Here is a 15,429-nt window from a genome sequence, read left to right on the forward strand (position 1 = left end):
AAATAAGGCGGTAACCAAAAAATAAAATTAGAAACGCGTAATTTTATGTTTTCACTCGTCTATTACTGTGGAACGTATACGTACGACAGGTACAGTCGTATCAAGTACGATGCCATTTTGAAAAGGTCGCAGGACGACAATCTTGTTTGCTTCTGCGATTGGCTGGCGAAGTAACACAACCCCGCGTGGTCTGTGTGCCTTTGTTGCCAATTGCTGTTTTTTTTTTTTTAAGTTGCATCCTACTACAATTAAATTTTTGCTATGCGACGGTGCTAACGCGCCAAGTGTCTCGAAGCGCTGGCTTGCACGAGGGCAATTGTTAAGGGTGTTTAATTCCGCCGCTTTATGAATGCGTCCGTGGCCTGATGTTTAGAGCATCGGGCTTCTTTGCTGAGGGATTCGGGTTTGAAACCCACCAGCGGACATTTATACAGGGTGTCCAGACTATCATGCACCAAGATTTAAAACAAGAAGAGCAATCGCGCCACTCGAAGAAAATCTAGTGCATATTGTTTCCAGTACAGCAGTTCGTTATGATATTTAATTAGGTATTGTAATTAATTATCTAACTCGAGAAGTACTGTCCTAATTATCAAAGTGTCAATGAGAAAGTTGTAGAGCAACATGAAAAACTCCCTAAACAGCTTTCTGTTGCTCAATACGTGCTACATAAACGTGTTTTTCCGGTCGTGAAAGAAGCCCGCGAATACACGCAGAATTGCCGCACGACTGGCCGCTCGAGGCACTCTGCGTGTATTCGCGGGCTTCTTTCACGCTCGGAAAAACGCTTTTATGTAGCACGCATTGAGCAACAGAAAGCTGTTTAGGGAGTTTTTCATGTTGCTCTACAATTTTCTCATTGACACTTTGATAATTAGGACAGTACTTCTTGAGTTAGATAATTAATTACACTTACCCAATTAAATCTCATAACGAAAGCAATCACCGCCCAAGCGCTCCGTACAGATGGTTAACCAGCGAAGCTAAAACGTGCGGCCCCGGTGTTTATCACTCGGTTAATCCCGGCGGTACATTAAAGTCTTTCTCAATTATTGGTTACGTCTTTGTGTTCCTAATGAGGTTACACACACGTTCGGCTGCGACGGAGAGAACGACGACACTGACGGTGTGTGCGCAGTCCGCCGTTGCCGCGTTGCCGCTTACGATTCTTCAAAATTGAATTGCTTCAAAATTAAATGTGTCCGTCACGTAAGACAATGAATGACTCATACCCCCTTAAGCAATGGCTCATACACCCGTTACCGACCTCCCCATTACGACGACAGAAGAGAAGTGAAATTCTTCGCTTGAATGATGAGCGGCAACGGAGCCAGCTGTGGAAGACGACGACGAACGCGGGAGCAGTAGCACCAGCGCGTTCGCGCGGTTGCGCCCAGGGGCGCCAACGAGCCAGCCGTGGATGAAAACGACGACGCTCGAGCCCTTGGTAACGATGATAGTTTTTCGCGTACAGGCGACAGAAGAACAAATCGGCTAGCCATATACAGCTTCTCTGTAAAAATCACTGGCAGCTACTCCAGTGTACTGGAAACAATATGCACTAGGTTTTCTTCGAGTAACGCAATTGCTCTTTTATTTAAATCTTGGTACATGATAGTTGGGATACCCTGTATATGTAAGTATATTCGCTCCTAATTATGAATGTCAGTATATTCGCTCCTACATCCAAAAAAAAAAAAAAAGCTGTCACTTGAAATACGTTTCCGGACTGTAATCAACGATGCTCCCGCCTCGGTACTGCTTCGAATTCTGGGTCACAAGAATTCTTTTCAGACATCCCAGACATCGACCAGCTCACGAAGGCAGTTGTTATGGAGGAGCATTGCTAATTGAGGAAACGCCTATTGCCATCTGGAGTACCAAGCGCGACCCATCGGCGTAGAGAACACGGGGAAACCCGTGCCCGCGCAACATGCCAGTGAGAAAGACGCAACACTTGCTGCGTACGAAAGACGGTCAGAGAGAGGGAGGGCGCTTGATGTCACGCTTGCAACAGCCTTTTAAGATGCGGCGCGGAGTGTGCAACTGAGGCCAGCCGAATGCCGTAAGACGAGGAAGAAAACCCGAGGAGCCAGCCAAATAATTCTTCGCATTAATAGTTTACTGTGCCACGTGAAGCACAGAAGATGTCTTTGAGAGCCTTAATGATGTCTTTGAGAGTCAATCTTAAAGCCAACATGGCGGATAATGGCGGTCGTCCAGACCCCAGGCAGCTCATCTGACATGCAGCCTAACCAGTGACCAACGCGGTAGACGGCGCGAACGCAATTTCCCCGCATTCTAGACAGGTTGGGGGAGTATACAGTGAGTAGTGATGAAAGGAAGTCTGGAGCGCTTGGCCGCCGGCGCTGTAAAAACTAATCGGAGGACGTTTGGAGTAACATAGTGCGCGCAGATAGCTCAGAAGCGGGTGTCTAATTGTGTTCGTGTGCTCACTGCTCCGGGCAGCGAACGGCTGTCGGCAACGAATGTTCTATAAGGCAGCTTGAAAACGCTGGCCGGCCAACTCAAAACAGTGGCTTCGAGGCCATGGCGTGGTGCTACTGAGCAAATTATCAAGCCGCTTGCTCACTCGTTTGAACGTGCCACTAACTTAATTTATCGCGATGGGTTAGGAGGCGGCCCTCGAAGTTCTAATCTGACTGCTGAGCGGATTGATCGGCGCTATACTCTTGCGAGTGGAAACGTGAGCTTCGCTGGTCTACGTTAAGATTTGCGATATATTAATGTTCGCTCTTTTATATAATGTGGCTGTTCATGTGCAGGGACACCTGTTTTCTTTGTGATTCGACAGACTCATTTTTCGCACATGCGACATTCAAAATTTTCCTTCGAATTTGTCCGCTACGGCAGCAATCGGCGCTGCAGTGGTGTCCTGAGCTGAAATTTGAGCTGAGCTATCATATCTAGTTTAAGATTTGCGGCATATTAAGGTGAAAGCCTTATATATCTCGTTTTGAGGTGACCTTGAAAAAGTGGGGCCAAAAATCGGACAAAAAATTGGTAAAAAAATATGCACAAAAAATCGACAACTCAATAAGATGATTACAAACCCCTAACATTATATATCAATCGACAGGTAATTACATGAGGAATATACATATCGATATTAATTATGATAATTTGCATGACAAAGCAGAAAAATTGGTCGAGAAACCCGAGAAGTGGCCAAGAACCGAGAATTATAGTAATGGCCGGGTAATGATGGTAATGATAATGATAAAAAATGGGTATACAGAGAGGTGAATGAGGTGGATTAAGAGTGAATTGGTGGTGAATTAAAGGAGTTTAGTTGGGTGATAGGAGTCAAACGAAAGGTAATGGTGAGATAGAGTGAGCTAAGATAATGAAGAGTAAATTATAGTGAACTAAAAGGGAATAAAGGTGCACCAAGTGGTGATAGGGTGAATCAAGAGTGAATCAAGTGTGAATAAAGAGGGAATCAAGGAGTTGTGGAGTGGGGGAGGGGGGGAGTGACTTCCAAAAAATATATGTGAGATTTGACGGTCCAAGTGAGAGTGACTCAGCAAAAAATTGTGCTAAGTCACGGTTCGCGTTACTTGAATCATAGCATGGGTTACTTCTTAAAAAAACATGATGACTTGCAAAAAATGACTAAATTGTGGTTTCAGAGTGATGATGACTCAGCAAATAAGTGCCGAGTCACGGTCCGAGTTTGGTGAATAAAGGATGACTTTCAAAAAGGACTGCATAATATGGGTTGAGAGTGACGATGACAGCAAAAATATGGGCTGAGTCATGGTCCGAGTTTGGTGAAATAAGGATGACTTGCAAAATTAACTTCGGGAAATATGTGTTAGGAGTGAAGATGACTCAGCCAAAAAGTGGTCGTCGTGTCATTGAGTTAGCGGCGTTCGGGCTTTCGCCTTCAAGTCCTCTTAGTTGTAGCATAAGGGGCCCCCGATATCAATTATACGGACACTCCAGGTGAATTCCCGCCGCCATCTTCGATGACGTTTCCGTATGCTGTAGGTGCGAGGCAAAGCTTGCGAGGGGAGCTGAGAAGGACGGTGGCTAGATGCGGAGGCTTCTTGTAGCGCGTACATACATACATACATATTTTATTCCAAGAAAATACAAAGTAGTATTCGTGCTCGCGGAAGCGTAGTCGCTTGTGATAAGGAGGAAGGCGGGAGGGTGCACGCCGTCTTCTATCGCGCACAAGTGGCGGAGCGGGGAGATGTGCGCGCTCTAGGAGGGGCGGTGGGGAGAGGGCAGATTAGTGCACGTCTCCTCTTCTACTCTGGCAGCGGCGGCTGAGCGCGGCAGCGCGCGCGCCCTGTCTTGGAGGTAATCTGCGATGGGTTCGAAGGCTAAGTGGCGCCAGATAGGTGATGGCTCCGTGTGCACCGTGTTCTCGCGCGCCTAGTTCGCATTGAAGCGAGAGGCAGCACAAAGGGCAATTCACGCTCCACTGCTGCCGCTCTTCACCCCGCTATCGTTCTGACAAGTGTCCGCGAACATTGCGTCGTGAGACGTCTTCGTGTTTGCCGATGCGCGTGTGATAACGTGCTCATTAATTTAGTTAGTAAGCAAATGTTTACAGCAGATTATGCAGATGATAAAACTGATAAATTTACTTCGTAAAGCTGTCTAATAATGTGCTATCGGAATGAATGTTTCGCCTTTATGGCGAAACTTTCACTTTCTTTATATATTGTATATAACGCGGCTCTTCATGGGCACTGTCTCGTGTTTTATTTACTCACTTATTCGGCATACTGACTTTTATCCTTTACGACTTTTAAAATTCCGCTTCGTTCGGTGCGGCATGACGTTGTGCCTGACCTTTAATAGTTATCGCTATTGCGTGACTTCGACCTTCTAATGCCGTGGCAATTTGTATGAAGTGCTGGAACACTTATGGGAACTTACGTAATGTGCAATTATGTGATCGTGTCAACAGTTATTTTTCTTTCATTTTCATTTTCTATTTATCATCTTTCTTTCCTTCTGAATGCTGGTTATTATAGTTACTATCATGATCATTATCAACGTCATTATTCCTGACGATTGGAGTGCAGCCCTTTGGGTAGCTATTTTCCCACGGTGGACACATTGCGGTGGCGGCCAAATGCAAATACGCTCGTGTAATCACGTTTAAAGTCGCTTTAAGGCCAAGGTTGTCTAAATTATTCTGCAGCCACCACTGAGACGTTTCTCAACACCAGTTGTAGCCTGAGGATGAAAATTGTTTCCGCTATTCTTTCTTCTTCTTTCTCTTCATTTTCTTAGTAGTAGTAGTAGTAGTAGTAGTAGTAGTAGTAGTAGTAGTAGTAGTAGTAGTAGTAGTAGTAGTAGGAAGAGGAGGAGGATGAAATATTTCATCGTTCATTAACATATTCAAGCGCTGATACCATATTATCGTCAGCGAAGGCGTTGTTCAACGAATAAGGGCATACAAAACAACGGTTAAAGCAAACTAAGACTATTTTATTTCTGCACATATCATGTATAGCTGCGTACTTTGTGTCACAGCCGGCGCGCGCGTATTTGCCAGCGATACCCGCCGTGGTTGCTCAGTGGATATATGGTGTTGGGCTGCCGAGCACGAGGTCGCGGGATCGAATCCCGGCCACGGCGGCCGCATTTCGATGGGGGCGAAATGCGACAGCACCTCTGTACTTAGATTTAGGTGCACGTTAAAAAACCCCAGGTGGTCCAAGTTTCCGGAGTCCCCCACTACGGCGTGCCTCATAATCAGATCGTGGTTTTGGCACGTAAAACCCCATAATTAAATTATTTGCCAGCGTTATTCCTGCACCCATGTTCACGCGGGAAACGCGGCGCTCTCTCTTTTCTCGGGCTCCGCAGAAGAAGTAGAGCCGGCCAGCCAGAAGGTGGACGCGAGCCTGGCGGCGCTCACGCGCATGGCACACAACCCCGAGTGCCTGGACAGCATCCTTTCCGGTCTTCAGCGCCACCTGGGGGCCATCATCGAGCTGACGCTGCTCGTGGACGGCGACCGGCTCCAGCGTCCACTCGCGGCCCTCTTTAACCGCATCCTGCTGGTGAGTGAGGAGCGTCCTCCGGTGTCTGCTTGCATCGCGCTTGCCTCCTCCAAGGTGTCATGTCGCGCCCCGCAAGTAGTCACGTGTATCGGGAGGTACAATGACTCCGTTGCAGGCTGTAGCACGAGCATAATGACACAGCCGACAGGAGCCGACCAAGACGCGCTTGCGCAAACATAAGCATCGAGACTTGAGGGTCGGCTGGCAGCGCAAGCGATTAGCACCCAACGTGCCGTGCGCACGCACGCACGCACTCTTCGAAAACGCGTGGTAACGGGCGCTGTGCAGAGAAGCCGCCGCGAACACCCGCGCTCGAATAGATGGAATGGCGGCGATTCGCTGTAGCAACGAGTGAACTGAAAGGATTTAAAGTGTATCAGCTGTAATATCTGGTTCACGTGCCTATAAAAACCAAGCTATAGACAGATATCTTGCAACTCCTTGCAATCTTTACAAGCGACGGCAAAGGCACACGTTGTTCGGCCTTTATATATAGCATCCGCCTGCTGCGGGGCTTGTGCCTCGCATCGTGCGCTGTGGAACATTGCACCAGCTTTTCTGTTACCGCTTTTTGAATATGTTTGCTGAACATGAAGTTAACACTCTTATTTGGGACATAAAGCTAACTCGGAGAAAACGCTGAGAGAGCTGGCAGTAGCTGTATTTTGTGTGAGAGCGCTGGAGCAGATCTCTTGTCTCTCTCGGCCGCCATATCTATTCTCTTTAATTGCCCCCCTGCGAAGCCCGAGGCAGCTAGCCCGACATGACTGCTTTCAGCTCACGGGCATCCACGTAGCAGAAGTAGATTGTCCGAGCGGCAGCCGATCCGCGGCGTTGGTCGTAGATGGCACGACCGCCGCCCCGGAATGGACAAATTGCTCGTGACACCGTGGCCTGCCCTGTTCTGCGCAGGCTGCCGTTGCAGCGAGATGAAAATGGTCTTATGATCGATACGTCGTGCCTCTTTCGGGGGGAGTAGCGCTTCGTTTGCTGCCTCGAGCGACGCACGGCGTCAGAAAATGGTATCGGGCCCGTCTACATACTCGAGTGAATCAATAACTTTAGAATGACTGTTCGACTGTAAAAGCCCCGTCTCTTCGAGGTATCATGGACATTTAAAGCTCCTTTGTGCATCTTTATTTTAGCTGGGTAATTGCAAACTCTAACGTACGTATAGTGGAGGTATACTCATGCAGTAGAGTCTTCATCTTACTTCTAGCTAAAGGGCCTATCATTCCTTTTTCTTTCTTTATATATTGTGGTAACATTATATAGATGAAAACTGAGCCTTTGGTGTTGTAGCCGCATTTGTAACATGGAGGAACGCCGATCTTGGGGGCAGTGAACTCATAGGTGGGGGTGGGCCGATGCTGACACCAGTGCACGATTGACGAATCGTGCACACGGTATCAGTGCACGATTTGTGCACTATTAAAACCCTTTCCTCGTAAGGATTTTAATACGATAGCATTATATAGATCAGAACTTGGCTTTCAGCGATGTAGGGAGGTACGTCCACCGCGTGGCAACTGGCGGGATAGCGCGACGGAGGGGGGCAGGAGGAGCAGCAGAAGTATGTGACGTATAGAGGCACGTGATGAGAACAGCGGTGTTGGTTGCGCGTTCGTGCGGCAGGTGCACTGGTTTGCTAAGTGCTCTCCATCACATTGCGTTGCATGATGGTGTGGGAAAAAAGGCAATAGCTGTAGTTCATGTACGTATATGTAAGCGTGCATGGTTATGTAGCTATAGATGTGCTCAGTGTGAAGTAAGTTCCTTGGCGATAGCTGAATAGTACGTTCTACCGCGTTTTTCTGCGACAACTACCTCAGTTTATGAAAAACATGGAATTGGAGACGAAAATTATAATTTTACTGATCATCCTACTTACCTGCAAGGAACGTCAAGAGAGAGAGAGAAGTTTAATTATACGAAATGCAGAGAGGTCGACCTGAGGTACACATTCCTCTAGCCAGCTATTCTGCGCTGGGGAGAGCGGGAAGAGGGAAAGAAACAGGGTAAGAAAGAGGCGCTTAATGGGTGACGACGACAGAAGGAAGATGCAAAACATCAATGTTTTGCAACCAGAAGATGAAGATGCAACCAACAATTAGGCCTACTCAAAGTGTAGAGTCCATCAAAAAGGGACATCAAAATTTACATGATTATCGTCAATACGTTTATTAACGAAACTGCACTAAGTGGAGACTGAAGCGACATACTGCAATTGCAGAATTGAGGTGAGCCGCTACTCAAAGCTTAAGTTCTCGTAATACATTCTTGTATTCACGGCTTCGCGCTATCAGTTTTATACAGAAACTGTTCTGCGTCACACACACTTACAATAAAGAGAGTGTGAGAGATCATGATTTTGCCCGGATCGTTTTTGGAAATCCTGCACCCGGCGGCATGGTCACAAGCACCCTGCATGCTGGCCCTTAAGCTGACCTCAAAGTGCTGATGCGTATAATTCGTGAGCGGATTGGAACACACTCGGCTCAGATTAAAAGAGAAATAAATTAATCTCTGATACAAAATTATTTTGGAAGCGTGTATGGACAACGTATATTGGTGCCGCATTGTAAAGGTTGAGTGTCTGATGACGAAGTAGTGAAGCCTGCTGATGTCTTCGTCGCGTCAGACGATGAGAAAAACATTACTGGCGACTCAAAGTGGGCAGTAACGTATTTTAGTGTTGCTCGCCACAAATAGCGGGCATACACGTCAGTTCACGGAACAACAACAAAGGCAAAGGAGCGCGGAAGGCCATCGTCAAGCGGACTCGTCAAGGCGCCCAGCTACGCTATGACAGTCTCAGGGACGCCTGAAAATCACAACCTACTAAACGACACGCGAACTACGCGACGCGAACGCGGAAACAGGACGAAAAAACACGGCGAAAACGAAAGCTTCAGATTGCTGTCGTTCCAGACGTATGTTTTAGTTGCTTCTGTGTCCTCGTTCGCTTCCCGCAATTCACATGTCGTTCCGTAACGAACCAACTAGTCCGCAATGATGTATTGTTCATCGTACGGTCGAGTATAAAGCAGCTACTTCAGTGCGGTGCAAAAGAAGAGGTGGAAGACTCTGCGCCTTAACTGTGTCCTCATTAGTATCCTAAAGTAGTTTTGGACCAGCGCACTCTGGAACAGTCGTGTTAAGAAACAGAGAGAGAAATCGAAGAAATGCCAAGGAGGTTAACCAGACGGACGTCCGATTGACTAGTGGCTCTTCTAAGCTGTCAGATTCTTTGTAGAGTACTTTTGGACGTCAGTTCATTACTACCCGTAAAACAGAACAAGCCACCAGCATCGCTTCCACGCGAAGTCGGCAAAAGGGCTGTCGCAGCGATGGTGAGGCGTAATGGCCGATGAGCATTTTTGTCCATGCGAACAAAAACGCAAATAAAGCGAGACGTCCATGCGAAAATGTTATTTTGCATTTTTTACTGTAATAACGTAACTGAAGTAAACCAGACCTATCCGCGCCTGAAAAATAAAGCGAAAACGGAAAAAAAATATGCGCTTACTTAACTGTGCTATAAAGGATAACACTGGTCGACTTAAAAATAACCAGCAAAGAATAGGAGGAGGAGGAACAAACTTTTATTTAAACCAGCAGTTTAGTTGGCTGGGCCTAGGCCTCCCACGTGGGGACATCGAGGTCTTGCCTCTTCGCCGCCTCGCAGGCTTGCTGGGTAGCCCAGAGTTGGTCGTCGAGTTGGGAGCTGCGCAGGGCGGCGTGCCATCTCGACGAGAGGGTCACGGTATTATTTGTCGGATATTGGTTTTTACATTCCCATAGCATGTTGGGAAGCGATGCTAGCTCAGTCTTACAGATCTTGCAAATGTTACTAGGGTAGGTGTCTGGGTAGATCCTGGGGTAACGTGTTAGTGAGGGGTAGCAAAGAATATAAAAATTTATTTTCGATTTCATATTCTAGACCTAATGCTGAAGTAATTTAGCAACTTATGACGATTGCTAGTGCATCGAAACGTCAACAGAGGAGGGAGAATATGAACATCGTATTTGCATGCCAGAGTGAAATTCGCCGCCATTGCGACCAACATATCAATGATACAATGCAAGCGTTATGTTCTACTTCAGCACTCTACTGTTGACGAAGTGTAATGCGTAAGTGTGCTATTGCTATGCGCAGGTGAGCTTTCGAACCTAATTTTGTTCCGTCATTGCACAAGACACCGTCACTGACGTCGTACTAACGTCATGCTAACGTCACTACGACGCTTGTCGCAAAGATTGCGTGGGCAAGACGAATTGCTTTCTTTTTCATTTTACTTCGTTATTTTACACCACGAAATGCTTTCCTCTGTTATAGATATAGAGGCTGACAATCGCGTTTGGAAAGGACATAACTACTGCATGTCTGAAGCTAAACTGGACAGGGAAGTCATAGGAAGTGAAAACAGAGGAACACAAAAGGGGACAGCAGCTGGACAGCAACTGTAGGGTACTTTATGAAACTCGTGTGCAGATCACGCAAACATTTGACAATTAAGAGAGAGTAAAAAGAAAAAGAAAACATAGAAATACACTTTTTGTCTTCTTTTAGTCTGTGGCAGACTAAAGATGATGTGTGGGAACGAACATGTTGAGTTTCTTGAAGCTCTCCTGAAGCACAGATATCTGCTCGAACAGTTCAGGAGAGCTGGGCGTGTGTTCTCCCGGCGATACACGAGCACTCTGTGAGAGGGTGTTTTCCTGATAATGACACTGCAATCGAAGAAGACTATATTAGTGGGAAAGTGCTGCACGATGATGAATGAGGGTTAAGCAATGTAAAACTAGGCGGTGTATAGAGTTTCGCAACAGCCGCAGGTGGCGCAAGTCTGGCTTGTGGCGCTTGAAAGCGAAATGGTAGCTGGTGGACTCGAGGGAAGGATGGAAAAAGTGCTTTGTGTGTTTTCCATTCCGGAATCGGAATTTAAACCTTCATACGTCAGTGATGAATTTTTGAAAAGGGTTGTCACTGGCGACGTTACGAATACGACACCGAGGTTAAGTCACAGAGCAAGGAGTGGGGAAAAAAAGATGAGCCAAAGCCTGAAAAAGCGCGGAAAAGCAACAGGAAAAATCACTCATGATGACCGTGTTTTTTTTTTACTATTATATAGAATTGGGCACCACGAATTTGTACCTGATGGTGCAACTGTCAATGCGGCTTTCTACGTGGAGGTCCGGAAGTGTCTGACCGATCTTGCGCACCACCTGCGACTAAATTTGTCGAAAGAGGGGCGCTGGATTCTGCACCACGATGATTCCCCTCCTGCGCACTCTGTATTAATAGCACGTGAGATTTTTACGCGAAAGCGTCAAATGGCCCATTGAGCGAAAAAGCAGGCGGCGTCTGTAGCAACGTCACTTCCCAGTGGCACGTCACGAGCGCACCTCGCATTTGCTGGATCGGGCCTCGACGGAGCAGAGTGAGCGAAAGGGAACACCTGCTTCCACGGTATTGCGTGAGGGGAGAGGGCATCACCCCGACGCCACGTCAGCCTCGCTCTCGGAAGCCTGTGTTATCCGTGCACGCTTTCGCCAGCGGCCTAACTGCACCTCGGTAAAGCGAAATCAAAACGTGCCAAGCGTCTCAACGCGCTCGCTTGCCCGCGAGGAGTTCATAACTCGAAAGACTGGTCAGCGGCGTTCATTAGGACATTAATGCTTTCGCATTCACAACTCATCAGAAGTGCTTATAACTCCCCGAATTTCTTTCTTTCTTTCTTTTTCGCACGCAATTTCATCACTGTGTTTTAGCATCCCGCGACTATCTTTTGTTCTCTAAATGCAAACTGGTGCTCCGGGGGTGGTATTTTGGAGACCTGACGACATTTCAAAAGAAAAGAAAAAAAAACATTGCTGCTGAAGAGCTTTACAGAAGAGGACACCCAAGGTATACTTCCTGCAATGGAAAAAGAGGTGAAACCAGTGTATTACGTTGTTGCGGCTCGAGGTGGCGTTTGGGCGAAGAATCCACCAAGCCCACCGATGAATACATCCAGTAGTAGGAATAAAGAAAAATGATTTAATTTATATTATGTACACTGGCCCCTGGTACGGAAGCCCACTCCATCAGGAGCATATTCAACGTCCGAGTTCTTATGAGGTCACGTCAGCACCACCCTCACTGCACCACACGTCTCCGCTTTCAATCCCTTCGTCTTCCTTAGAATACTGAACGGGGGAATCTGATGACAGTAGCTCGGCGAATCACCATCGTTGGCTCGGTCGCAACATCCCTCCCAGGTTGACGCACCGTACCGCCGGGCCCGCCTCCAATGTCGCACCCCCACCCCCGCATTCTTGGGTATGCGTAGCCACCTGGGAACCTTAGCTGGAAGCTGTTCCCACGGTTTTGGGCGACGATGGCCGCTTTCATCAATTAGCGGGCTTTGCGCGACGGCCCTCTTGTCAGGATCAGGATTTGGTAGTAATCTTCACGGTAATTACCGTATCCATGGATGGTGGTGGTTGTTGTTGACTCGACGCGAGCTCCTTTGTTAGCGCGTCACAGTCTATGACACGCCTGATTGCTGTCGCTGCGCTGTCGCTGTGATGAATGGCCGCCTCGTTGGAAACGTCTAAGGTATGCACTTGTCCAGGTAGAGACGTCACTTTGAGACGCCACGGTCACTTTGCTATTTACCGCACATATCCATATCATTTTCTGTATTCGTATAACCAAATATGTTATGTTATAAGTAACCATGTAAAGCCCCCCTTACACTATGCTCATTCACAGTACCTTACACTATGTAAGGTACTGTGAATAAATAAATAAATAAATAAATAAATAAATAAATAAATAAATAAATAAATAAATAAATAAATAAATAAATAAATAAATAAATAACAGCGTCTTATGGGAAGTATTTTGAAGGTGACCACATTGATGTATCTGAAAGTGCGAAGAAATGATTCGCCGGTGTTTTCCTTGTGTTTTCCTTGTGTTTATCTTGTTTTATCCTGTGTTCATCTGGTGTTTAGCAATCCGTCATTCGTTTTGACACCTGTGCTAAGGCACAACTGCTGGGAAACCACCACGCACCTGGAGCCAAACCAACACGCACATAGAGCCAAAGCCTTTGCTGCGCGTGACCACGGCGACATGAGATCACATTACATGCCGACAGCCCGGGTACAGCGTACTAGAACCAATTCTAGTACACTGTAGCCCGGGCCCCTAAAGTGCTTGGCACTTAAAACAGTGAAACTCCCCGTGTCACAGTCCGGAGACTTCACGTGAGTTCACGTGAGCTAAAGTGCGCAGAGACACCCAAAATTGCAGCACCTTGGCATAATACGGTTGCACTTGGGAAAGAAGCACGGTGAACAGTGGGATCGGAAGTGATGAGGGCTTTGTGCGCGTGCAGCGTTCGCGATTACTACCACTACAGATAGCTAAGTGTCGTGCAAGTAGCCACTCTGTCGTCTCATCGCGCCCCTTTCTCTATTCAAAGCTAAGCACACGAGCATTCTAGTATTCTGTCCTCCTCGTGATGAATCCGCCGTGGCCGCTGCACCGTCCTGCTGCAGTACCCCATATTCACGGAACCACCGCATCGAGTGCATAGTCCGTAGAAAATGGACTACACTGAAAGAGAAGCTGCAGACGGCCCTCCGACTGCACCGAAAAGAAAACGAAAACGCTCAAGTCGCTGTTTGCATTCGCCGCGTTGGCCCCGAGCTTGCTCGCGAGGCCGGAAAAGCGATCCATGGAGAGCGAGGCCCGTGGCCATTTGCAGGAAGAGCGCCGTGTCCGGTGACACGGGCTCGACCCGCCGATTCGGGCACAGCCGCAGATGCGCGGCCAATGAGGAGCGCGGGCGAAAAAAAAAAAAAAAGTTACGAGGCGCATTCGGGCCGGCATGTGTCCGCGCGGAGAAAGAGAAGAAACGGCCGCAACGTTCGCGCGCGGGCGAGAAGTGGCGGCGCGCTCTGATGGTCCTCCTGGGTCGCATCCGCCGCCGGCTCGGTTGCCAGGGTCGCTGGCCCGCGAGAGCGGCTCGCTTCCTGCGGTCGGCCACCGCGACGCAGGCTGCCCTGCGCACTAAAGAATGAGCGCGGCGGACAACCCGAGCGCAGGAAGACAAATAAATGTCCGGCCGTTTCGCGCGCGCAGAGTATAACGGACGGGGGTGCCCCTTCTGCCGTGTCCGCTGGGCCCCTCTCGGCGGAGCGGCGCATTTGCGAGGCTGCCATCAAAGTTGGCCCGTCGTGATTCTCCTGCCTTTTATCTGTGCTCGCCTCTTTTCTTTTTCTTTTTTTTTTCTTTTTTTTTTTTTGATTCCCTTCTTCCCCTCGAAAGGGTGTCGCCAGAAGACGAGCTGCTCCTTTCCAGCGGCCGGGTCGGTGATTACGCGGTGTTATTGCGAGGGTATGTGTTAATGCTTTAGACAAGCAAAAAATAATTCTCGTGGAAGCAGAATGATTGTTGACCTCATTCCCTGGCATGCTGCATACGACTGTAACTTCTTTTTTTTTTCTTTAATTCATAAAATATTACTTGTCGGACGTAAGACTAATCAGTTTCAGCTTCTGTAGCTTAGATGCAATGCGACATTTTTTTTTTTGCTTTTTTCATCAAATAATTGGCTACTCACGTTACTGCGCCCACCTGCACCTTTACATGACGCACCGGTCTTTTGGCCTCAGGTTGGTTCATTAAATACAGTACTATATTTCTAAGTTGGCGTTGGGCCGTCTGGTTAATACCGAAGCGAAGGAAGTTCGCAAGAATGACTACAATTTTCCGAAAGGAAAATAGATCTGTGACAAATGTCGAGTACTTCAACAACAAATGCCCTTTGTCAGTCCCCTGAAATCATGAGCAGAAATTTTGGACATGAACATGGACATGAATTTTGGGCATGTCGCCGGCTAGGAAGAGACGCTGGAACATCGTATGCTTTATTGTTTATTCAAGTACAGGCAACGAACTGGAACTTAAGTGATGAAGTCGATCCTGACTCGCTCCATCGCAAATTTGGGTGGTCGTTTTTCGTTGCCCAATTTCGACTCCAAGTGATTGCGAGGTATTTCACTGCAGGAGTGGCTCTATAAATGGTTGGAAAACATGGGGAATGGGGGAGATGGAAATTGAAGGCGATGAGCAACGCGAGAACAAGGTGAAAAGACAAGTCCACTTGTCGAAGCGTTGGCTCCTACTTTCACCTTGTTCTCGTGTTGCCCATCGTATAGAAATGGTTGTAGTTTATCGACTCTTCGTTGAGCTATTCCAAGCAGCGACCCCCCTAATCAAGTACGCGAAGATGACAGTGTAGGGGGTTCCAGCAATTACAGACGCAAGCTCAAGAAAAAGAAACGCACACGTCTCGTGCGTTTCTTTTTCAATTTC

The 15,429-nt window shown here is 47.6% G+C and overlaps 1 protein-coding gene across 1 annotated transcript in view; it reads left to right on the plus strand.

Moving 5' to 3' along the window:
• LOC125946210 (uncharacterized) overlaps positions 1-15,429 on the plus strand; it is a 479,274-nt gene that overhangs the window by 368,605 nt on the left and 95,240 nt on the right. Inside the window, exon 6 of the mRNA XM_049668882.1 lies at positions 5,857-6,053. Coding sequence (XP_049524839.1) covers positions 5,857-6,053 — 197 coding nt within the window. The remainder of the gene's footprint in view (positions 1-5,856; positions 6,054-15,429) is intronic.

This window comes from Dermacentor silvarum, chromosome 1, assembly GCF_013339745.2.
Source record: "Dermacentor silvarum isolate Dsil-2018 chromosome 1, BIME_Dsil_1.4, whole genome shotgun sequence".
NCBI classification, from domain to species: domain Eukaryota; kingdom Metazoa; phylum Arthropoda; class Arachnida; order Ixodida; family Ixodidae; genus Dermacentor; species Dermacentor silvarum.